Here is a 26,192-nt window from a genome sequence, read left to right as displayed (position 1 = left end):
AAAGTGCTTTCCAAAGTGCCCAAGTGCCTTGTCTGTTCTTTGATAGACTGCTTGAGAAAAGCACACGCTTGATGCTCTGATACCACTGTCTCAAACTTGGGCACCCCAAGTCGGAAATCTGGCACGACACATGAGTTAAATCACAATTCAATTTAGTCGACATGGCCCAGCATAGTTCCGTGCCCAGAGGTATTGGTCCCAAAATCTAGCGCCCTTTCATTATTATTTTTATATTGATGCTTGAGCAGAGTACAACACCCAAGGGACCTCTCCTCAAACTCTGCGTTGAGATGCCCTCGAGAGTGAGGCCCAAGGGTCTTATTTATTCTTACAAGGGATGCCCAAAAGCAATTTGTCCCAATAGCAACTTGTTTCAAAAAGCATCTGGTCGTGAAAACTGCCAAAAAAGAAGCCAGTGCAATTTGCGAGAATCTGTACAGTCTGCCACATCATCAGCTGTCAGCGCAGTTTGTGGAAATCCATACAGTCTACCACGTCAACAGTTAGCGCAAATTCCGGATTCAGTACAGCTTATGGTCTTGCCCGGTGGTCATGCCACATCAACGGTTTGTGACACCGGATTAGGTGGTACCACCCGGGGCATTAGACGGGGCAACTTGTAATTCAAGAATTGTTGAAAACTTTGCAGCATCGGGAGATTCTACTGAGGATGCCGGGAAAGTATGCTGCGAAGCTCTTCGAGAAGAAACTGCAGGTTTTTTGTAGAATGTAGAAACGCCATTGTGCTCTGTCTGTTCTTGGTAGGATTGGTATGCTTTAAGAAAAAACACACGATTGGAGCTCTAACACCAATGTAAGGGGAGGGCACCACGTGCCAATAAGAACAAGCTAAACAGACTTTAGACGCTTCAAAACAACTGAATGGAAAGAGATGCACGGCACACGAGACATGGAGTGGCGGAGTCCCATTTCAAGAGAGCAGTGACCCCAAATCGTTCTGCCCTTTTCGGTATTTCTTTATATTGCTTCAACACAATACAACAGTTGTGGCTTTGCTCTGCATGTGCACTTGGTAGAATGGCACAAAGAGACCCTGTGATTTGAAGGCCCTTGGCCTACCAAAAGTAGTTTACATGAAAAGCATCAAATTCAAAAGAATATGGTTCCCAAAAGCTGGCACTAAAAGCTGCCAGCGCAATTCGTGGAAGTTCGTACAGCCTACCACATCATCAGCCAGGCGCAAAACTTGGGCGTCCGTACAACTCCCACATCACCAGTCTTTACGCAAGTCTTTGTGTGTGTAGTGTCCTACTTTATTTTATTAATTTGGGCCCCATCAAACGGGGTCCCATAAGTTGGGAGGTGTTAGATAAAATCCTAACGTTTTTGTTATTTTTGGGCCCCATCGGCAAGACTTCGGAAGTTGGTAAGTCCTTCGTTTCTTCTGCTTTTGTTTGGGTTTAGGCCCCTTGGCTAGGATCTGCAGGTTGGCTAAGGTTAGGCTCAGGGAGCCCTAACCCTCTGGGTCTTCAGTTGCTTGACACGTCAGCAGTTTGTGACATTGTCTTTTTGGGAACGATCCAGGCATCCTTCGCTATGTCCTTCTCTTTGCCTTTTCCCGCTTCTTTGGACACTCTAAAATTAGGTGTGCCAAGTGGTGAACATCAATCGTGCTTCCCTTTCCCTTTGTCCACAAGAGAAGGTAATGCGGAAATCAAAGCACCATTGTGTCTAAATTCCGGGGGGGACTTTGGAGGAGGGGAAGGTTGTCGAGGTGGTACAGCTAAAGGAGGAGGCTGGAGGTGCGGTTCCGCCGCCCGGACATTCTGATTGCAAATGACCGAATTTACCACAACAAAATTTGGCAAACACACACACACACACACACCCCCCCCCCCCACATGCACACAACATAATGTGACCGTGCACTCTTGACTTGCTCAGCAGTCATGATTGCACAGGAAATGGAGTGGCAACATGTAGCTTTACATTCTCTCTCATCAAGAACAGTAGTAAGTAGCAGACAAACTTGTAATCGTTGAAGGGTTCTAAATCATTGCACCATCTTTTTCTTTGGAGGATTCTAAATCATTGTACCTTCATTGTGCACTGCTCAATATGGACATGCTTACTGTTGGTTGTTGTCTGTTTGTATGCACACATTTTGCACAAAAAGCTTCTGCAAAGCTCCTTTTTACATACCTGAGAACATAAACATATTATCTTGTCACATATACATGCAATGGGGACATGCACCGCTGGTGATACTTACTTTCTTCTTCCTCCATACAGTTAAGGCCCATAGTTCTGCTTGATTAATGGATAAAAGCCTTTGTTTGACATCAGAAACAAGAAGGGTTTAAATAAGCAAGAGACTTAGAGCTTCTGGGCTATTCGGCACTATGGGGAGTTCTCCTGGACCTCCTATGATTGAAAGCAGGTACTTCCATTCAGATGTCTTGCTGTACACGACAAGCACATCTTAATCTCTGCAACATGATAAAAAAGGTCTTTTGCTTTTTGCTTTAATACTGTAGAAAGAGTTCTGCTTAACAAACAACCTTATGTAATCAACCAATGGCTGTGTGGAAGTCGGTGATGGTAGAAGATACCTTGAGCAGCATTTGAATTAACTGCCATTTCTGCCTAGGCTCATTCTTGCTCTTATCTTTTCTTTGATGACACGGTCTGCTGGTAAATCTTCCTTCACAAACTTTCCCCATCCAAATGTCTTGAAAGTTGAGAGAGGTTTATGGTTCAAATAGCGTCCTACAGCGAAGAATCCAGCATAGTAACATGGGAACGGGAATGGATGACCAGGCTGGGATGACAAAGGTTAGAGAATGTGGTCGGTGCATAAATTATCCTGTGTATGTCCCATTTAGTGAAGGGATGTGCATGAATTGGTTTTTGGGAGTTCTAAACTTCTAACTTGCTCATGCTTATGAGCTTGCTCGCAGGACATGCTTGCCCGGACAAGTCATTAAGATTAGGTTTTCCAGGTTTGGAACCCTCTTGCATAAATAGTTTGTACATTTGTTTGAGGGGTGTTGTTACACTTTGATGGACATCCATCAATACCAACTTGTAGCATAGGGTTAGGGAAACAAGTCGGTTCAATCCCCATGTCAAATCCATCACTTGTTAGTGAGATACGTCAATCATGGTGCCAAAAACTTACAATGTGTATATTTGTACTACTGGGTGGTTATTGACATACTCAGAGCCCTACGGCCACCAGGTGCGAGTTGCAAGATGTTCGTACAACAGCCATGTCATCAGTTTTTGAGTGTCCAAGCTTGTCCTCTTCAATTCGGCCACTTTCAAGCGCTTAAACAGGTCCTCTTTAGTTGGATAGGCCACATCATCACTTTGTGACACCTAGGTGGTAAAACATTGGTTAGTGAGATACGGCGATCATGGTGTCAGGAACTTATATTTGCACTCCTAGGTAGTAATTGGACTTATTGGGCAGTAAGTGACCTTCAAGGACAAGACGGAGAGATATCTCCAATGCGTTGTCTTTTGTCAGACAGTTTGAAGTTACTTTTGGAAATGGAAACTTCAGTGAAATATCCAAGTTGCTTCATGTTGGGATGTAGGATTCTTTTGAAAGTCACCCCTTTCATGAAGATTTCGGACGAGGAAAAGATGCGGAAGTTTGAAGTGGGCCTTCAACCACAGCTTCGAAAGAGGAGTATGAAGGTGTATCCCTATGATACCCTTCAAAGGATGATGGAGTCGGTCAAAGAGGCAGGTGTACTACGTAGCTATGCATATAATAGAGATTTGTCTGAAACCTTGGCAAGACCAAGGTTATGACATTTAACACCATGGCAAGTCGTTTTTATGAGACCCTTTTTCTTGATGAGAGAGGCAGCAGCTTCAATCCTCACATGAGGATATGTCGCCCTTGCATAGTTGGAGCGGATGTGCTCGCTTGTACAGTTTCAGGAGCCTTTTTTCAAAAAGCATTTTCTTCACAATCAAGATGGACTTATTTTATGTCCGATTCAAACTTGTCGCATGGGCTTCAACGTGTCATAGAACAGGTTGGACCTCCTTCTGTCAATTGTAGATGAGAGACAAATGGATACACTTTGGTACCTTTTGAGCAACGGATGTACTAGCTATGTGTCTTAGAGCTAGACATTGTGGAGGACTAAATTTATGTCGATGCTCAATATATTATGAGATACGGGGATGACTCCGTTGTCCCTTCAAAGAGGGATATGCGTCTCTGTCCAAGGTAATGGATAACACAGACCAAAGATGCCTTGGTCTATTTTTGCTAGAGCTATGCAGGCACATACATGCTTTATTACGCAGTTCTATACACCCTAGCCAAGGATCCATTCAGAAGCAGGTGACAGATTTCTTCTAGAGTAGCAGTTCTTAGCAGGACCTCATGATTCTTCAGTTTTTAGCCCGTGGGACTCTCCTAGCTAGAGCTACAGAGATTAATAGATCTCAACGCCCTTGTACCTCTCTTAGATCACATCACCAGCATGTTTATTGAGAGGCATGGAGTAGCTCATACAAGGCAGATTGAGGCCATGATGCATTGGCTGATGAGAGAGTTCATGTGATGGTACTTTCTTGGGCGGCCACTAAAGAGATTAGGGTCACCACCTGGCTCTATTGGCTCGCCTATCTGTTGACATTTTAGCATTTGTTACCTTTGTCTTTGTATGTTCTATATTGGACAGAAGGTGATGTAATTTTTTGGTCTCATAGGTCTTTTGCAAATGTAAATAACCATTCTCTGTCTTTCAATTTCTAGTAGATCTTTGGTATCCAGTAGCCTGGTGCTCTTTGTCTTCTCCCTGGATTTTGTAGACTCTCTCTGCTCGTTGGAGAGTGACACCTGGCTGTGTGGCCCGCTGGACGGCCCACAGGGGGGGTGGGTTGAGTGGTTCCAAATGTAGACCTTTGAAAAAAATATGTTATGTGTAGCGGTTTTTATTTACCCCTGCTATGGTCCGAGCCTGTAAAGAGACCTCTATGTGCCACTGCATACCTAGTCAAATTCGTCCCTGCATGTGCTGGTCTCTTTACTTAAGGATTTCTCGTAGAGTGTGGCTCTCCAAATGAAGGATGTTATCTTGCTTGGATGGTGGCATATGCTCTGCATCTGCGTACATTATGGTCCTCACAATCCACCTCCTCCTGTATAATTAAGGATGATATCTCTCTCCGATGGTGGCATATGCTCTGCATCTGCGTAGATAACGGTCCTCATACTCCACCTCCTGCATAATCTACATGTGCTCTCTGTGCTGGGGATCTGAGCTGCTCTACCCACCTCTCCCAAGGCATTATGAAGATACTTTGAGCTGACCAATCGCTTCTCTGGCATCATGAGGACTCCCTCCATATATCTGGGTCTGCGTATGAATCCCACCTCTGAGATGCTTATGAAATGGTCTTGGTAGTGTAGCATCTTTAGATTTTGATGGTAGAGGCGGGCTAGGTGGTATACATGTTTCTTGTTTATAGAGCTGCCAAAGGTCCTACCTCAATAGTATATTCCTCTCATAGGGTGAGAGGCAGATGTGGGGGACATCCCTGTCATTTTGGAAGAGTGGCTTGTGATCTATATATATCTCCATACCATAATCCTTGGCTCTTGTCTCAGCAAACTATCTGGATTCCTCAAAAGCTCTACATGAGAGTCAAGCGGGGCTCATATCTATGAATCTATCCATGAGGAAGACGGTTAGGAATGATTCCTCCACCAGCATAGGTGGTGCAGCAAACTTTGGTTTGATGATGAGGAGAGAGAGGTCGACAATAGTTGGCGCAACAAACTTCACTTTGATGATTCAGGAGAGAGGCAATATAATCCTACCGCTGGCACCTTGCAATGCTATACACAAGTAACCCTGCCCTCCCCACATATATGCACCCATGATGCCATAAATGAGGACAAGGCAGAGAACCCCCTAAGCATGGGTTCTAACTTCTCACCTCAAAGGGCTCTACAAACTGAGATGAAGCTCCTAGTGGGTAGGGCATTGCATGGCTCAACAGGACGTGAAAGTAAAGTGTACCTCACTCACGTTCAGGCACAACCGCAAAACAACTTTCAGTCCCTAATGCATGCTCCTGTGAGATACCGGAGCATCCATAGAGAGAAGGTGAAACTCCCGACAGGCGTCTCAGAGGCTATCCTGATTTGAGTGGATGCACCAAGAATTTATGTGTGTATGCTTCTCTGCTGCTGCCGTAGGTAGGTTTCTCCTTATCATGTAGAAATCAAAGCTAATTAGAGATCAGAGTTATTCTAAAGTCTTTTGGTATCTATATCTATATCTCCTAATGGCTTCAAAAAAATAAATTCAATACCTACATAGTGCAAGGAAACTTTAAAGAGAAGAAAACACTAAAGGAAAGGTAAAGAAAAGAAGAATACAAATATTTGCATGCATTCTTTATATAGACATGCAAAGTTTTTTGACTTTCCACTTTTCAATAGGCTTTCATATCCTAGACTCACCCTTCACTTATGCAATTGAGATGTTTTGAAAGGATTTTTATTTTTCCGAGATTGTGGAGGAGACCTAATATTGTATGTTTAAAAATTACAGAGTTTGCATATTTTTCATAACATGCATACATTACTTGTAGTTTTTTAAAATTTTATGTGCAATGTGGAATGGTTTTAGGAGAATTTATCCTGGAAAAAATGAAACGCCAGAGGTGAAGGTGGTTGACAATTCCATCAGTCTTGTAAAAGGTAGATTTTATCATCTGTGTTCTTCATCCGGAAAATGTTTTCTTTTGTTTGCACTATTGCTCTAGGTTGAAAGCAATGTGTGTAGTTCAAATCGACATTGAGACAGCCATTGATTGTGATTCTAAATAAATAGAGCAATATTACTTTTAGGTTGTTCTTGTACTATTGCCTCTTTCCATCTTGCAAACCTAAGGATGTTTGATCATACCATGTAACAGCCGCCAGCCTGTTTGTATATGAGAGGCAGTCGATAAAAATCATACTGAATTTGCCGCAAAGGGAACTTTTGGTGCATCAAAGTTTTTAATCCTAATTCTGCAAGTGTGCATTGTGATTGGGAATTCCTACCTTGCGGTTGTGCGAAAAGCTCCAAGGCAACTTTTATGATGTTTATACGTGACATGGACAATGTGCTTCGTATACTTAACGTTCTTCAATAACAAACATTTCCATGCTTAGTATATGTGCTCTAGCAGTACTGATCACAGTTCTCCTATGGCTTGTCTGAGCACAAACCAATCATTCAAGAATTGCAAGAAATAAAGTACCGTCCCTGGAAAGGAAGAGGGTATGAAGATCAATTCATATACTGGATAATGATGTGCTAAGTTATGGCATATGACAACCAGTTTCTCCATCAAAAGATAGTCTTCTTGGTCAGGTGGTCCTCAGGAATTTAAGACTTGAAAACCTTAGGACAGAAAACGTCTAATTATAGTCATATTGGGTGGAGTGTGCAAGCACGAGAAATATTATCTACTTGAACTTGCGGCCTTTTCTTCTTGTGTCAATGGATCTTTGGGTTATATTGTTACTATAGATTGCCCCTTGATTCTTTTGGATTCCACTAAAATAGCTTTTCTCTAGAGTTACCCAATTTGAGCTCCTTATTCAGATGGCCACTTGTCTTTCAAGGCCATAAAGAAAGGCTTTTAGTTTTGCTGTAAAATTTGAGGAGTCTTTAGGACTTGAAGCCATGTCTTCTCATTTTAAGTTTGTAGTCCTCAAAAACAATTCGTTTTCTTTGTACAAAGAAGACCCTTTTATTGGTTTTTAAGAAGTTTCTTAACGGGCTGCGCCAGTCCTACCTCGGGAAAACACTGCACAAAGAGGGAATGCGCTCCCAAAATGAGTGAAAAAAAATGGTACAATGGCTACATCACAGAATAGGAGTGAGAAAAAGCAAAAGACGAGGCCTTTAATGCGAGACAAAGACCGTGCTCCATCGTGAATAAAAGTACTAGCCGCCAAACACTAATGAAAAAAAAGAAAAGGCGCAAGGATTCCACAACTGGAATTTCATTGTCTTTGGCTTCTTTAACACCTGTACCGCTTATGTCTCCCAGAGAGCTTGATGGAGTTGCTAGTGACTTGAGACCTCTTGATAGTTCTGATGGAGATGAGATTCCTTTTGCTGTGTTGATGACATGGTATGAGGAGAATTTTCCACCTCTTATATCTGAGAGGGTTGTATATTTTAGGAGATTTGAGAGGTTGAATACCAAAACATAGTTTTGCTTTTGATTTGATGTATCTAGGAATCAGCATTATTGGAGATTATGCCTTTGTAGTTTTTCTCTTGGGGTATGTGGCCCAAGATGTTTAATTAATAGAAAATTCTTTTTCTAGAGAGAGAGAAAAGAAAATGAAATAAAATGCCTATTTACGTCTGCAAAAGGCCTAAAAGACCTCTGAGACCAAAAAATTCCATCCTCGTCATATGATTCAAATGTCTCATTGTCTACTATAGAAATACAAAAGGCTAAGGCAAAAAAGTAAAATATGAACACATAAATGAAGCAGTAGAGTCAGTTGGTAGTCTATCTGGCAAGCCCCTGTAAGTACCCTCACATGGACTCTCTCATGGGCCGCTGCATCATGGCGTTAATATTCTCCTCTGTAAAGAACCTTGTAGGAGCTGGGTGCTGCTCTATGCTTCCCAATAAAGGCCTGTATGCAGTGATGGTGATTATGTTTGAGACATAATTTGCGAAAGGTACGAGGAGCTGTATTAAGGAGAGTCCCATGAGAGAGAGAGGCCATACATGTCCACAACCTCAGCTGATCCCTGCTGCAAATTCGGCCTCTAACCATTGCGCCATAGCCAAGCTGACACCATACCCCATCCCCTGTGCCCTGCTCGTCGCCCCCAATGTGTCAGAAGGGTTTGTGTTAGTCAGAAGCAACAGCCGAACACTCTTCTGCGCGCACCGCTGTAGCCTGCTGGCTGCGGAATCCACTTGGCTTCATCCTTTGCACAACTTGCTACCTGAACACTTCGATTGCTTGCTTGCTTACTTATGCATGCATTCTACTGGCGTTGTAGTGCCTTGCCCTATTGCCTCCTCGCATTGACCTGTTTCGCATGTGCTGGAAAGCTGCCCCTCTTGCCACACCATCCCGGTGTGCACTAGTAGGAAGCTTTTTGGCAATCAGAAAGTGTCTGGTCAGTTCAGAGGAGGGTGGTGGAGAGGTCTTTATTCGTCTCTTGATGGCCTTGGAGAGCTGGGGTCATGAGTTAACTCGCCAACGCCAGGCTCTTGTTTGTGGCATAATCTATTTGGATTCCAGTAGCTCAGCTGTTGCCATTAGATTTTCAGCAGTTACTTTTTGGACAAGCCATGATTCAATGGATTCTTTAGAGGCTTGCTGCTTAGTCTGGACTCTGCAAGGTGGCTGAATACAGGCCATGGTCACCATGACATGCGTTTTGGTGGATCCCCATGGCTCACTTCACAATGTCCTTAAGATGCCAAAACAACCTTCAGGACAACTCAGGTCAATTGTTTCGGCACTTATTGATTCAGGTTATCAAAAGACAAATATAATATCAATCAGTAATACTTTTGCTGGATGCTTGAACTCTTTGATTATTTCTTTTTCTCTTCTGTATACCGCCCGCAAACCCTCTGGTCTTGCTTTCTTGTTTCTTTCAAGTTCTGTTGTTGTAAGAGGTCTAATTTCTTTGAGATTGATAGGTTCAACAAAGAAGGGAAACGAACCTGGCTTTGATGAGTTGCAGATTTTTACCAGTCTCAACAAAACAGCAAGAACAATGGTATTAGTTATTCTTTTGGTATTGGCTTACCTACAGCAACAATTTTGGTAATGATTATTGTTTTGTTACTGACTTGCGTAATGTTCAAGGGGAAAAATCTTTTTGGTTGAAGTCAGGAAAGGGATAGATTGCCTAAATGATAGAAATCTAATATTTTTGAGCGCTAGTGGAATGAAAAATCAGCATGTCAGAGAATGCTTAGAGCTTTTGGAAAGAAACAAATCTTATTTTTTGAAACATGCTAGCACAAAGATTCAAACCTTGCTAGCATGAACACGACAGATAAGAAATGTTAGATAAGAACCATAGGGGCTTTTCTTCCTCTCAACTAGGTGACGATGTGTCATCTCAGCAGAGAACACTGCTCTCTTATCTACTCTTTGGTTCTTTCTCAGAGAGTGACTAGATTGCCCCACCCATCTTGTCACAAAGTGATGATGTGGCGTGCCCAACCAGAAAGAAATGGCCGAGAGGATAAGAGAAACTGAACCCGAAGGATAGATGAAGTCTGAACCAAGAAGAATGGCCGAGAGGCCTAAAACTTAAAAGGAATTGGGGACTTTTTAAAAACCTAGTTCCCACCGAACTTAAAGAACACCAGCCGAGGAGCTTAATCCTAAAACTGAAAGGCTTGAACTCTGGTTGATAGGCCCGTAAAACGCGCTGACTGTTGATGTGGCAAGGCTTTATGGATAGCTAACATGGTAGGCTGTACGGAATTTTGCAAATTGCGCTGTTGTGTTGACGTGGCAGGCTGTCTCTGCTTTTGGGCATCTCTTGTATTGTTTATAAGGACCCCTTGTACTCGGCATGTGCAAAATACAAGGGGTCCTTATAAACAGTACAAGGGATGCCCAAAAGCAGAGCCCAAAAGCAGCATCAGATCGAAAAGCACTAAACCCCAAAAGCTCTGCTCTCAAAAGCCACGCATAGAACTAGTAAAAATGTGCTAGCGCAATTTATGCAAATCCGTACCGCCTGCCACGTCAGCACAACAACGCGATTTGCGGAATTCCGTACAATCTGTCACGTCAGCGTTCAGTGTGTTTTACGGGTTTGTTAGTCAGAGTTCACACCTCTGAGTTTTAGGGTTAGGCCCCTCGGCTGGTGCTCTTTAATTTGAATGGAAACTAGGTTTTAAAAAATCGCCGATTCCTTCTAAGTTTTAGGTCCCTTGGCCATTCTTCTTGGGTTTAGACTTCATCTATTCTTCGGGTTCAGCTTCTCTTATCCTCTCGACCATTTGTTTCCAGTTGGGCATGCCACGTCATCACTTTGTAACACCTCCTCAAGATTCCAATGGTGTTTCAACTTCCACTTACACTCCTTTGAGGTATTCTTTCAAGTCATGCAAATGCACCACCCAGCCATGCTAGCGATTGTGCTCATTGTCTCCTTTAAGGTCCCAAGCCATGTTCTTTAGCCAAGTTGCAAGAGACATTCTAGCCCTAGTCTTAATAATACGTAGCATATTGTATAGATAAGAAGACATTTCTATCATGACCTCATATAAATGGTGGACGCCAGGTGTTGGCTGAAGGCAGAAGAATGCTATCATGTATCCAAACCAATCCTTGGTGTCAATTTCTGAAAATTCGTAGAAGAAGTGTCCTGGTCTGCCATCTGTGCTTTCTGGTGGGTGTCACTCAGTGCAATGTGCACGAAACCTCACTCATTCAATCTTTAGAGGAGGCAAACATGAGACAACAACTAAAATGACAACTTTTCTAATGGAATAGCAATAGTGAATTGACAAATGAACTGGAATAGCAATAGCATAAACCGAAATATAGACTTTGATGCCTGTTGAACCACTAGACTCTTAGTGTATACACAAGCCTCGTAGGTAGCACTCATAGCTCCTGACCAATGACCAATTAGATACAGAGGGTGAAGAGACTCGGTAGTGTATAGGGATGTGCAAGTGTTGTGCCGCAAAACTAGAATTGACCAAAATTCCATCGATGCTAGCTAACACATATATACATACAATGGCAAAGATTGGTACAGGCTTGGACACTCCAAGCAAGAAATCAATAGCCACACACCAATAGAAACTGCAAAATCACTTAACTTGAAGAGAGAGAGAGAGAGAGAGAGAGAGAGAAGAGAGAGAGAGAGAGAGAGAGAGAGAGAGAAATGAAATGTTATATTGACGTCTTCAAAAGGCCAAAGTGACCTATGAGACCAGAAAGTTACAATGCGGTGTATCTGATACAAAGTCAGATTAACAAAATAAATTAAACTAGGATAACAAAATATAAATACTACGGGACCCTAAACTAAACAGTACAATGTGAAGACAATATGGGAGGGGAGTAGAGATCCATCTTCATCTGCACTCTGGACGACGAAAGAGTATGGCTTGAATCCTTTGCTGTAGCCTCCTTCGAAACTGTGTAGCTCCTCTTCTCCATCGGGGTCGTCTAGATCTCCCTAGCTCCAATGCTCGGTCTATGAGAATGCCAGTAGTGCGGGTAGACCTCTCCACCGTTGGCTGCTCCTCTGTCTGTTCTTCTGGGTGTACAATATCTAGTGTAAAGAAATCTGTGATCTGTCTCTGGGATGTCTCTCTTCAGCTCTCCTCAATAAAGTTTCTCTATGCCTATGTAACTCAAGTAGATATAGCCCAAGACATCTTTGATCCTCATAACTCATGACCCTAGATAGAGGCCCAAACCTTCTCTGAATATAGAATGAAAACGGCCTCGTATCTCATAGTACATTGTGCAATGACATACGTAATGTACTTCTGTCTCTGGTCCTCAAATGCGCCCACGTCCAACCTCATAGACCCATTACAGTTCCAGGTAGCCATCTTCAGTGTGGTCCCATAGGTCTCGCACCGTCATGCAGTACGCCGCTCTAAAATCACCACCCGTCCATCTCTGTAAAAGGCTATCTTTCCCTTCTCCCTTGCCGCTGTAATCTCTGGCATTACCTCTCATATGTGCGAGCTGTGAGAGAGTCAGGTCATCACCGAGGAAAATACCTGTCTTTTTGAGAGTAGGCCTCTTCCTCAAGAATTCCTTCTTCTCTTCCAACGAGGGGAAGCATAGTATGAGAGCTCTCCCCTTTGAAGACTCACCCGTGCCATCACTTTTCTTACCTACCCTCCATGCCTTTGTGTGCAGAGGCTTTTCCATCCCCATCATGGATGTAAGGTTTGTGACCTCTTTCTCCACATTGTTTGTCTTTGAGACCGGTCACTCTCACATGCAGTGCTCGCATCCGCCTTCTTTGTTCCTCTTCGAGAGTCATGTTGATAAACGTCGGTGTACAAGGAGTTTCTTGACCTTTCCCTTTCTTGGCGACCTCAATCCATTTTTCAGCCTCGTCCGCCTTTTTCTGTGTCCTTGTTATCATCTCCGCCCATGAAGATGTCTTTGCCACACTCAGTTTCTCTTCCTCTGTTATCATCCTTACCTGTTCCTTAATTTCCTTGATTTCATTTAATACCGAGGGTTGAAATTCGCCTTCCTCTAGTCCATTGCTTACTCTATCAGCAAGCTCCTGTTTAAGGGCTTAGACTTCTTTTTTGAGTACCCGTATCTCGGCGTTTGGGTTCTCCTGTTTGAGGGTAGAGAGAGAGAGAGAGAGAGAGAGAGAGAGAGAGAGAGAGAGAGAGAGAGAGAGAGAGAGAGAGAGAGGAGGAAATGAAATGAAATAAACTAAAATGATATACTAACCTCTACAAAAGGCCAAAGTGACCTATGAGACCAAAAAAGTTACAAGTGGTGAATCTAGTACAATATCTTGACTACAACTAACAAGGGGGTGGGGGGGGGGGGGGGGGGGGGTGTCAGAGGAGATCCCTCATCGGTTGGTGGCGAATCTCGTCAATATCCTCCATAGTCAGTACTTTGACTGGGTGCTTCCCATGTCGAGCTAGGGTGATCCGGATCCTCTGATATGGTGAAGCCCCCCGCGAGAGAGAGAGAGAGAGAGAGAGAGAGAGAGAGAGAGAGAGAGAGAGAGAGAGAGAGAGAGAGAGAGAGAGAGAGAGAGAGAGAAATGAAATGTTATATTAACGTCTTCAAAAGACCAAAGTGACCTATGAGACCAGAAAGTTACTATGCGGTGTATCTGATACAAAGTCAGATTGACAAAATAAATTAAACTAGGATAACAAAATATAAATACTCCGGGATCCTAAACTAAGCAGTACAATGTGAAGACAATATGGGAGGGGAGCAGAGATCCATCTTCATCTGCACTCTGGACGACGAAAGAGTATGGCTTGAATCCTTTGCCGTAGCCTCCTTCGAAATTGTGTAGCTCCTCTCCTCCCTCGGGGTCGTCTAGATCTCCCTAGCTCCAATGCTCGGTCTATGAGAATGCCAGTAGTGCGGGTAGACCTCTCCACCGTCGCTGGTTGCTCCTCTGTCTGTTCTTCTGGGTGTACAGTATCTAGTGTAAAGAAATCTGTGATCTGTCTCTGGGGATGTCTCTCTTCACCTCTCCTCAGTAAGGTTCCTCTATGCTTGTGTAACTCAAGTAGATAAAGTCCAAGACATCTTTGATCCTCGTAACTCATGACCCTAGATAGAGGCCCAAAATCTTCTCTGAATAGACAGTGAAAACGGCCTCGTATCTCATAGTATACTGTGCAATGACGTATGCAATGTACTTCTGTCTCTGGCTCTAGATGGCATAAGCGGCATATTCTGTTATCTGCCGGTGTCCCTCTGAATCTGCCAATCTCAATCTCGAGTTGATGTGAGGACGTGCGTATCTGGCCAATGGCACAACGCAAACCATGCGAAAGATGCGTGTCCATATAGCTAGGTCGAATCACAAACCCATCCCCCATGAGGTGGAGAAGATGCTCTCTATAGAAAGCCATCTTTGTGCCCAACTCTTGTAACGGCTCTATCCATGTCCTTCTCGTGTCCAGCTGGATCAAATCCTGACGGATAAGTCTATTAATCTCTACCCGTGTCAGAGACCTCAAGGGTGCCTGAAGAGAGTATTGAAAAGGAGGCAACCTATCCATGGTGAAACAATGTGTCTGAAACCATGATGTCATCTGAGCATACCAGCATGATGTGTCCCCATTAAAAGCTAATTGTCTGGAGGACTCTAGAGCCACCCTGGCATATCTGTCTCTGGTAGTATCCCATAGACTGTGTACAAAGGAGACTGATCTTGTGAGCGCCTCAATCTCCATAGGGGGGGCAGCTAATTCTGCTCGAATGATATCATGCGGTATAGAAACCTTGGCTCTAATCAGCCGAGAGATCATAGATACCAGGGGCTTCTCCATACGCCTCCACCCATCCTGGCCTATAGAAGGTCCCCAAACCTGCACCCCATATAACATAGTAGAGGCTACCAAAGTATCAAAGAGCCATAACTTTGTCCTAGGTTCCTGGAACTGAACTTGTGAACACATCCTCTCCATTCCTTCCAGAGCCGCACCGGCTCTAGTTAGTCTAGTCTCTGTTGCTCTTCTCAAAGAAAATCTCGGCCCCGTGAAGACTACCCCCAGGTAAGTGTATGCATTTGTATACTCCACAATCTCCTGACCATATTTGAAAGTAGGTACTGATCTCCTGACCCATTGCGGTGTGGTGTTAAACACCATAACCTTTGTTTTACCTAGGATTACACCCAGGCCACTATCCTCTGCAAAACTGCGTAGTGCGTCCAGATGTCGTTGCATACCTTTTGGTGAGTCAGATATCAGTACAATATCATCAGCATAAAGCAACAATGGGATCCACGTCCCTGCCAGCTGGGCACCCCTGTCACCCTTTCTGTCAATGTAATCAGACACCTCATCCACATACATACCGAATAGAGTAGGAGACAATGGGCAACCTTGTTTCACTCCAATAGTAGAGTGAACTAAATCAGATACCCCTTTTGGAGTGCGTACATGTCCCACCACTGATTTGTACAAAGCCATTATCCCCCAAATTACCTCTATGGGCACCCCCATCTCTTGCAGTCTGCGCATCAATCGAGCCCTTGGTACCATGTCAAATGCTTTGCGAAAATCCACAAAGCTACAATAGATCCGTCTCCCATGTGCTCTGGCCTCCTCAATGATGGCCCTGAGTGTCAGAATATGATCAAGAGTGGAGAAACCCCTCCTGAAGCCGGCCTGACCCTTTGCTCGTACACCCTCGCCCTCTGCCCAGCTACTCAGGTGTTGCTCCAGAATAGATGCATACAGTCGTGCCAATGTGTGTCCAACGATAATAGTGCGGTAATTCCCAGGCTCTGTAGGGTCACCAACCTTGAAGATGGGCACAATATTAGACAACCTCTAGGTCTCAGGTAATCCCTCACACATGGCACGATTGAACAACACTGCGAGAACCTCCATCAGCATATCCTTGGCATGTATAAAGTGCTCCGCTACTAGACCGTCATGATCATATGCCTTCCCGGTCCTCATCCTGTCGATGGCCCTTCGTACCATCTCAGGCGTAAAGAAAGTGCTCGTAGTTGGGCAAGGCTTGGTAGGGTCTGGAAGGGGTTCCTGTCCCGGAACCGTATATAATGATGTCGCATATTGGCCCCACACATCAGGTGAAGTAATCACTGGGGGAGGAGAGTGCTCATGGAAGAGTCGCCATGCCTCTCCGGAGTCCCTACTCAAGAACATCTGATATAAGTCTCGCTCCATTTGAGCTAGGTAAGCTCGCTTCTTCCGTCGCACAAGGCGTCGGCCGAGACTGTTTGTAAGTGATGACTCCTAACGGAAGATCCCTCTGAAACTGTGCCCTCATCTCTCTGCATTCCTCATCATACGAACTATTCTGTGGCATGCTCCCAGCATGTCGTCTCTTACCCGGCTGAGTGTGTGGATATGCTACTGATGCAGCCCCATGCAGCGTCTCGGTGAGTATATTGGTGCACTCCTCCACTAAGAGGCCTGTACCATTTGTGCTAGCTGTGCCTTCCAATAGACGGTCCCAGATCTCCTCTGTATAAACGAAATCAGTCTCTGGTGTAAATGTATAGCGGGTGTGTGGCCTGCCTCCTGGTGTCTGGGTTGTACTATACTGAAATTTAACGGACAGTGTCAATAGAGCATGATCTACTGCTATGCCCACTGGCCTGGCTCCCACTGTGTAATCCTGAATGCAGGGGATAAAGCTCGGTTGTGTCATAACATAATCTACTGTACTGGCCCCATGTCTATGTGGAAAGCATGTGAAACCGGCTGCTCTAGGAAATCGCTGTAAGCCATTAAGTATGGCTAATCCATGTGTGGTCGTCATTTCCATGAGGTATCTCCCATACTCCGTTTGCTCTCTGTCATCTGAGCATCTGTCAAGCCCCAACTCACCCGCATCCAGCTCTCGAAGCACCTCATCTGAGGTGTCGTAGAAGACTGTCTGCGAGTTGCCCGTTCGAGCATTGAAGTCCCCTAGGAGAATGATATCACCATCCCTTGAAAACTCCCAAATGTCATCATCTAGGATAGAGAAAGGAGACTGCCCTCTGGATGCGGTATACATTGATGTACTGGGAGGAAAGTAACATATGGCAATATATAGGAATCGACCTGTGTCAGGTCTCAGTCTCACCCACATATATCTAGCATGATCATCTCTTCGTACAATATGCAGTAATGGTTGTAGTTCCTCTTTGAATAGCACTGCTACTCCTCCTGAACCTCTACTCCCGTGCTCAGATCTCGCATTTGTCCTGTGAGCTGTTTCCCATCTGTATCCCACCACATGTGGCATTACCTGTCCAGGGGCCTGATGAGTCTCTGAGAAGAACACAATATCCTTGTCTTTGAAACTCTCCTCAAATGCACCCACGTCCAACCTCATAGACCCGCGTCCAATTTAAGGTGAGGTGGCTTCCTAGCCTAGGGTAGTTCTCTCCTGTCCAAGGAGAAAGAGTTCCCTTCAGTCCAAAGTTTATTTTAGTTCAAAGCTCCCTTCAATCCAAAGAAAGTATAATGAAATATTTTCCTTACCACAAAAAGCTTTTGGTGTCGCATAACCACCTCACCGGCACCATCTAGCTCGTTGCCGCTGAGATCAACCCACGATAGATACCTGGAGTTCCCAAGTGTAGGCAGTATTGTGCCCGACAATGAATTGTTGTTGAGATGCAGAAAATTGATTCTTGGCATAAGCCCCAGCTCCGGCGGAATGTAACTTGTGAGACGGTTGTTTGAATTTGAAATAGTTAGCTACTTTAGGCTGCTGCAGTTTGAGAGGGTGGGCGGGATGGTGCCGTTGATAAGGTTGAGGTTGAGCACCAGTAGCCATAATTGCCTTGTTGCGCCGCGGATGTCAATGGGTATTTCCTGTTCAATAAAGTTGCCCTACATAACCATCTCTCTCATGTTAGGCATAGCCGGTAGCGGTGTCGGGAAGGCGCAAGTCATAAAGTTGCAACTGACATCTATTGCAGCAAGGCTGCTGCAGCTCTCCAAGGGCACCACCCCAGACAAATCATTGTCTGCTAATAGCAATCTGCGGAGCGAAGGACCACAGGTCTTGCCAGGAATACTTCCTGTGAAGGCATTTGCACCGAGGTCAAGTACCCTTAACCTACTGGAGTTGGGGAGGGATGCAGGAAGAGGCCCCGTGAACTTGTTGAAGCTCAATACAAGCTTATGCAGAGCCGGCAATTGGGATTACCTTGTTTCTTCTTGTTGCCGAAAGATCCAGCTTCTTAAGTTGGTGTAAAGAATCCCCAAAATCGGGTAGTATTGCGCCTGTGAGATTGTTTTTGGAGACGGAAAGCACCTCTAGGCTTACTAGCTGGTTGAAGATGGTGGGAATATTTCCAGGAGTTCAAGGAGATGTTGACATGGCGCAAGCTTTGGTAGGAGCTGAGGGATGTGGGAATTGGGCCTGCTATAAAATTTTTAGAGAGATCTAATAGAGTTAGGTCTGAGCAACTACCAGCTATGGCAGTTGTGAGGTTCAAGGTAGATAATAAGAAGGCTTTAAGAGGTATTTTCGCCAGTTCCTTGATTAAAGGAAATGTTAAGATGTTTAAGTGTCCTGCATTGGCCGATACCCATCGGGAGGCTGCCTGAAAGGCTGTTGTTTGAAACGTTAAGCCATGAAAGAAAGGGCGCCGCAATGGAGTAGAGAGCGCCAGAGAAGTTGTTGTGCGAAAGCCTTGTCAAGCACGCAATCAAACCCTTCCCTTCCCCAAGATTACAAATCCACTCCCTGTCGTACTGCGCCTGTTCTGCCTCCGCCATTAAAAGAAAATAGCGGCTGGATGAACCGAACCCGGGTGGGGTACTCGACTTTTTAACGTTGATCGTCTATTTCTATCAACAATCTGATGATTCATCATCGAACCCACTCTGCGAAGCTACCATACCAGTTCTCGTGAAAGTGGAATGCTCAGGGCAGGATTGGAACTACTCTACTGGGTTTCTCCATCTTTCGAGATAGATCATCTAACCTATAGATTAGGTGGTTTGCGGGCCTCTAGTTGACTTTTAGCGCGCCTCCATTATTAGGTGCCACGAGCTGCGGCTAATTCTTCAAGTAAGTGTCTTTTCTCTGCAGTTTCTGTCGATATACCCAAAGAAAAGAAGCCGATTTCGACGGTACAGACTTTGAGTCTGGAACAGGTACTTCGAGTGAACTAGCTGACGTGGATGAAAGGTGCTGTTACTTCGAGCAAAGTACCTGACGTGGATAAAGTCATGGGTGAAGATGCAGGTGCTTCAGGCCTTTAGTAGATGAAGAACCGGGTGCTTTAAGTAAATTTGAAGTAGCTTTAGTAGATGAAGGATTCGTTTTATTTGCTTTCCGCCTTCTGAATCCCGTCACCCGCTATCCCTTTCACGGCAACCACAAGTCCTGCGAGCAAAACGCAACCTTAAACCTTACCGTGCCTTCTTTTCTTGTTAGGTGGTGTTGGTCAGGGGCAAGCCCCCGTCTGGCCGTCTGGCTTATCTGAGTTAAGCTTATCCGAGTTAGACTTATCTGAGTTGAGCTTATCGGGGTTAGGCGAGCCGGAGGTCATATAGTATATGAGGGGTTACGAGAGCTATCATTCAATAGTTTGTCGGTCGCTCCCGACGACCATGTTGGCTGCCTTTTTGTCATTAGCTCTGAAAACACCCTGAAGCTGTGCACATTGCCTTTGTCTGTGCATTTGGGAGTCTGGTAGTACCAGCACATATCCAGGTGTCCCCTGCGCTCACAGCACAACACAATAAGATATGTGTCACATGCACTCACTAACCGCGCCATCTCGAAGTCGTCGACGTGAGCCTCTAGCGCCTCGTCAAGAAGCACATTCGCTGTCTTGAGGTCTCGATGTAGGATGTTTGGACGGCAATCATTATGGTTGAATAATAAACCTTTGCCTGTGCCCAGAGCGATCCTTTTCCCTAAGGTAACTTAAGTTGGAGAGCCGTGTGATGGGTAACCATTCAAGTTGAATGCCATAGTACTGATGCCTAAGGCTGTGAACCAGATACCTACCACGGGCCAAGCAACTAAGAAGAAGTGTAAAGAACAAGAATTGTTGAAGCTAGCATATTGGAAGATCAAACGACCGAAGTAGCCGTAAGCAGCTACAATGTTGTAAGTTTCTTCTTCTTGACCAAACTTATAACCTGCATTGGCAGACTCATTCTCAATAGTTTCTCTAATCAAACTAGAAGTTACCAAAGAACCATGCATAGCACTGAATAGAGAGCCGCCGAATACGCCAGCTACACCCAACATGTGGAAAGGATGCATAAGGATGTTGTGCTCAGCCTAGAATACGATCATGAAGTTGAAAGTACCAGAAATGCCCAGAGGCATACCGTCAGAGAAACTTCCTTGACCAATTGGATAGATCAGGAAGACGGCAGCAGCAGCTGCGACTGGAGCTGAATAAGCGACAGCAATCCAAGGGCGTATACCTAAACGGAAGCTTAGTTCCCATTCGCGACCCATGTAGCAAGCTACACCAAGTAGGAAGTGAAGAACGATCAGTTCGTAGGGACCACCATTGTAAAGCCATTCATCGACGGAAGCTGCTTCCCAGATTGGGTAGAAGTGTAACCCAATAGCTGCAGAAGTAGGGATGATAGCGCCAGAGATAATGTTGTTACCGTATAGCAAAGAACCAGAAACGGGCTCGCGAATATCGTCAATATCTACGGGAGAAGCTGCGACGAAGGCGATGATAAATACAGAGGTTGCGGTTAGTAGGGTGGGAATCATCAAGACACCGAACCATCCGATGTAAAGACGGTTTTCAGTGCTGGTTATCCAGTCGCAGAAGCGACCCCATAGGCTTGCGCTTTCGCGTCGTTCTAAAGTTGTGGTCATGGGAATTTTTGGTTTTCGAAAAGGAATTAGTGATTCCCCAGGCTAGTAAGCCTGCTACTATGTAGCATATCACAAAAACCTATCCGTGTCAACCAAAATCAATTGAGTCTCTAGAATTCTTGGATACAGAGGCTTTTTCCCCGTATCTCAAAATTTTTTGTCACTTATTTCACAACCTGGATTCCCTAAAACAAGGGGAGAGGGAGAAATGAAATTTCTCTCCTAGGTAATGCACGCCCCTAATCAATTTTGGTCTCTAAAAAAAGAATCCTGCGTCAAGCCTTTTCATGGACGAAGCACTCCGCAGCTTTGCATCGGCCAACGTATTGTAAATATTGGAATAATTGACGAACTAAGGAGGAAGAGTAGTCGTCAACCCCTCACTCATCCATCTCTGCGTAGTGTTTCTCGATTCCCCGATACTTGCGCCCCGATTCCAATCCACAACGAAAAGATTGTGGATTGGAACTAATCTCATCTAAGCAAAACTAACGGAAGTGGGCAAAAGCTTTGTTTGCTTCCGTAACTTTATGTGTCTCTTCCTTCTTCCGTATGGCACTCCCAAAATTTCTGGTGGCATCTATCAATTCATCACTCGACCATAAAGCCATACTTCGACCTGAGCGTTTTCGACATGCGATCAATGACCACCGGATGGCCAAAGCTTTTCCTTTTGTAGGTACTACTTCAATGGGAACTCGATAAGTTGATCCACCCACACGTTTGGTTTCTGTGACTACATCGGGAGTTACCCCACGCACTGTCTGTCGCAGAACAGACAGTGGGTTCCTATTTGTCTTTTATCTAATCCACTTCATAGCCTAATAAAAAATCTGATAAGCTAGTGATTTTTTGCCGTTTTTTTCAGGATACGATCAATTAGCATGTTTGCCAATCGATTGCAATAAATTGGATCCGATTCGATATTTCTAATTTCGTTCGCTACACTGCTCCGATGTACCACGAGTTTACAACTACGTCAGACTTCAACCAATTTTTTTTTATGTCTTTTCCCGTTTTAAGCTACTATTTCGGCTTCTTCACTCCATATTGTAGAGTGGATCCACCGGTTAGTGGGGGATCTCCCTCCAAACTGCATGTGCGACTTTCGTCGAATACAGCTTTCCATATGATTGGGTAATAACTATGGTTTCCAACCAATTTTTATTCATCACATAAATCATATTTACTCATTGCACATTGAGTATCCGTCTCCCTCTCTTCCACGGAGGAAGAAGAAATAGGCATGGAAAGGAAAAATCTTGCAATTCAGTTATCTCACCAGCAATGTCCGTAGGTTTCCCGATCCAATCGGTAGATGTAGGCAAAGTCTCCGTCAAATATTCGTAGTCTTAACCCGAACCTGTTCCGGAAGGAAAAGGCTTTTTTTTTTTATCAGGTGGGAGTCCGGGTAAAACTCAACTTAACCTACTGAAGTAAAACACCTTAGACACCAAGTTATTTCACACAAATAGACGGGTAATGGTCAATCTTTGCAGTAGCAGGCTTCGGTCCCCTGGCAATGTTGGGTCGGCTACACATTTAACATATTAGAACAATTGATACGGAATCGTTGCGATGATACGAGTTGCGACAATGCTCTGCAACGCACTGGAACGCCCTTTTTTACGATCTTTCACTCCTACAGCATCTAAGGCTCCTCTAACGATGTGATACCTAACGCCGGGCAGGTCTTTGACTCTTCCGCCTCTTACGAGGACCACCGAATGTTCTTGCAAATTGTGGCCAATACATGGTATGTAAGCCGCTACCTCAAATTTGGAGGTTAATCGAACCCTGGCGACTTTACGTAGGGCAGAGTTGGGTTTTTTCGGTGTAGTTGTGAGATAGTCGACAGCTATAATGTCGCTATACAAAACCGTACGTGAGATTCGCATCTCATACGGCTCCTCGTCATTCAATTACTGTTAGGGGGAGAACTCTTCTCAATCGATTTCGACTACAAGTACAAAAAGAAATTTACGAAAAGAAATCTTACCCTTTTTCCTTGCAAATTCATTTTCAAAGTTTCGCCGTTGCGCCCCACCAATTTGCCGGATTGCAAAAAAGCAACGCAGATGGAAAAATGAAAAATATCCCAAATTGATGCGTGGGTTTACCGATACAACGAGTTTCCCGCCTTTGCGTCAATAATATGAGGCGGATTGAATATGGAGGAGATTGACGAGTCGGTATCAGCTTATCCACATGATTAATCATTTTCTGAGAAGGAATTCATTTTGAAATGAAGGCAGTTTCAACATCTCACTCTCGTTCTTCATTTCGTTCCGACGAGGCTACCTGAGGAGGATTCGGCAACCTAACGAACTACCCAATAAGAATAAGTAGGTGAACTAAACTATGGATCCATAGAAAATGGGAGGGATCTGATGACTATTTGTAGTTTACCATTGATGACGACGTGAATGTAGCAACGATAAAAAAAAAGGCTTAAAACCACTCCACTAGTAAAGCTCCAATTTATTTCATGCGTAGAAATCAATTTAAACACCTTTGGCAAAGACACTCTGCTAGGCCAACACTGACACTGAGAGATGAAAGCGGGGAGCGAATGGGATTAGATACCCCTGTCCTAGCTGTAAACGATGGAGACTAATCGCTGCGCGTATCAACCCCTAAGTGCTGTAGCTAACTTAGCGTTAAGTATCCCGCCTGGGGAGTATCGTTCCCCTTAGATCTTTAGGTGCTAGGCTAACGTAACCTCTCGGGACCGATGGTAGGCTAGGTGGTCCCTATGCTGGTGGGCAACCAACCCCAAACGCCAAGGCCAAGATTGCGGGGTGGAGTAAATGGCCAACTCGTCAGGCTCATGACCTGAAGACTGCAGGTTCGAATCCTGCCCCCGCACTACATGTTGTCAGCAGTTTTAAAGCAAAGAAACACCGTTTAAAAGAAAAGGAAAGCAAGCTGTAAGCAAAGAAAAAGATGCGATAGAGAAAGCAAACAAGCGAAAGCAAAAAAAGATGCGTTTGCTTTAAAAGAAAGCAAAATTGAAGCAAAGCAATCTTTGCCGGCCAACTGCTTTACTCCGTTCGACATTAGCTTTTTTGCGTGCTAGCTACACTACATAAAAGCATTTATGAAAATGTGTAAAAACAGATGCTAAAAGAAAAGCATTAATTGCACCATGCAATTCGGTGTATCTGATACAAAGTCAGATTAACAAAATAAATTGAACTCGGATAACTAAATATAAATACTGCGGGATCCTAAACTAAGCAGTACAATGTGAAGACAATATGGGAGGGGAGTAGAGATCCATCTTCATGTGCACTCTGGACGACGAAAGAGTATGGCTTGAATCCTTTGCCGTAGCCTCCTTTGAAACTGTGTAGCTCCTCTTCTTCCTCGGGGTCGTCTAGATCTCCCTAGCTCCAATGCTCGGTCTATGAGAATGCTAGTAGTGCGGGTAGACCTCTCCACCGCCGTTGGCTGCTCCTCTGTCTGTTCTTCTGGGTGTACAATATCTAGTGTAAAGAAATGTGTGATCTGTCTCTGGGGATGTCTCTCTTCAGCTCTCCTCAGTAAAGTCTCTCTATGGCTGTGTAACTCAAGTAGATATAGCCCAAGACATCTTTGATCCTCATAACTCATGACCCTAGATAGAGGCCCAAAACCTTCTCTGAATAGACAGTGAAAACGGCCTCGTATCTCATAGTACACTCTGCAATGACATATGTAATGTACTTCTGTCTCTGGCTCTAGATGGCATAAGCAGCATATCCTGCTATCTGCTGGTGTCCCTCTGAATCTGCCAATCTCAATCTCGAGCTGATGTGAGGACGTGCGTATCTGGCCAATGGCACAACGCAAACCATGCGAAAGATGCGTGTCCATATAGCTAGGTCGAATCACAAACCCATCCCCCGTGAGGTGGAGAAGATGCTCTCTATAGAAAGCCATCTTTGTGCCCAACTCTTGTAACGGCTCTATCCATGTCCTCCTCGTGTCCAGCTGGATCAGATCGTGACGGATGAGTCTATTAATCTCTACCTGTGTCAGAGACCTCAAGGGTGCCTGTAGAGAGTATTGAAAAGGAGGCAACTTGTCCGTCGAAACCATGTGTTTGAAACCATGATGCCATCTGTGCATACCAGCATATGTATCCCCATTAAGAGCTAATTGTCTGGAGGACTCTAGAGCCACCTTGGCTAATCTGTCTCTGGTAATATCCCACAGACTGTGTACAAAGGAGATTGATTTGGTGAGCGCCTCAATCTCCATAGGGTTGGTAGCTAATTCCGCTCGAATGATATCATGCGGTGCGGAAACCTTGGCTCTAATCAGCCGAGAGATCATAGATACCAGGGGCTTCTCCATACGCCTCCAACCATCCTGGCCTATAGAAGGTCCCCAAACCTGCACCCCATATAACATAGTAGAGGCAACCAAAGTATCAAAGAGCCATAACTTTGTCCTAGGTTCCTGGAACTGAACCTGCGAACACATCCTCTCCATTCCTCCCAGAGCCACACCGGCTCTAGTTAGTCTAGTCTTTGCTGCTCTTCTCAAAGAAAATTTCGGGCCAGTAAAGACTACCCCCAGGTAAGTGTATGCATCTGTATACTCCACAATCTCCTGACCATATTTGAAAGTAGGTACTGATCTCTTGACCCATTGCGGTGTGGTGTTAAACACCATAATCTTTGTTTTACCTAGGTTTACACATAGTCCACTATCCTCTGCAAAACTGCGTAGTGCATCCAGATGTCGTTGCATACCTTTTGGTGAGTCAGATATCAGTACAATATCATCAGCATAAAGCAACAATGGGATCCACGTCCCTGCCAGCTGGGCACCCCTGTCACCCTTTCTGTCAATGTAATCAGACACCTCATCCACATACATACCGAATAGAGTAGGAGACAATGGGCAACCTTGTTTCACTCCAATAGTAGAGTGAACTAAATCAGATACCCCTTTTGGAGTGCGTACATGTCCCACCACTGATTTGTACAAAGCCATTATCCCCCAAATTACCTCTATGGGCACCCCCATCTCTTGCAATCTGCGCATCAATCGAGCCCTTGGTACCATGTCAAATGCTTTGCGAAAATCCACAAAGCTACAATAGATCCGTCTCCCATGTGCTCTGGCCTCCTCAATGATGGCCCTGAGTGTCAGAATATGATCAAGA

At 44.6% G+C, this 26,192-nt stretch overlaps 1 protein-coding gene across 2 annotated transcripts in view; it reads left to right on the top strand.

Moving 5' to 3' along the window:
- Positions 1-2,269: 2,269 nt before the first annotated feature.
- LOC147416899 (dynein regulatory complex protein 1-like) overlaps positions 2,270-26,192 on the top strand; it is a 38,475-nt gene continuing 14,552 nt past the window's right edge. For both annotated transcript variants that reach the window (XM_086507980.1, XM_086507979.1), the window contains exons 1-3: positions 2,270-2,401; positions 6,630-6,700; positions 9,679-9,758. In XM_086507980.1, the coding sequence (XP_086364106.1) occupies positions 2,364-2,401; positions 6,630-6,700; positions 9,679-9,758 (189 nt within the window). In that variant the 5' untranslated portion in view covers positions 2,270-2,363. The remainder of the gene's footprint in view (positions 2,402-6,629; positions 6,701-9,678; positions 9,759-26,192) is intronic.

The sequence above is a fragment of the Adiantum capillus-veneris genome, unplaced genomic scaffold (genome assembly GCF_014529385.1).
Source record: "Adiantum capillus-veneris isolate H3 unplaced genomic scaffold, ASM1452938v2 Hic_scaffold_390, whole genome shotgun sequence".
In the NCBI taxonomy this organism is placed as follows: domain Eukaryota; kingdom Viridiplantae; phylum Streptophyta; class Polypodiopsida; order Polypodiales; family Pteridaceae; genus Adiantum; species Adiantum capillus-veneris.
Note: the sequence above shows the minus strand (reverse complement) of the source record. Positions and strands in the feature narration are given on the sequence as shown.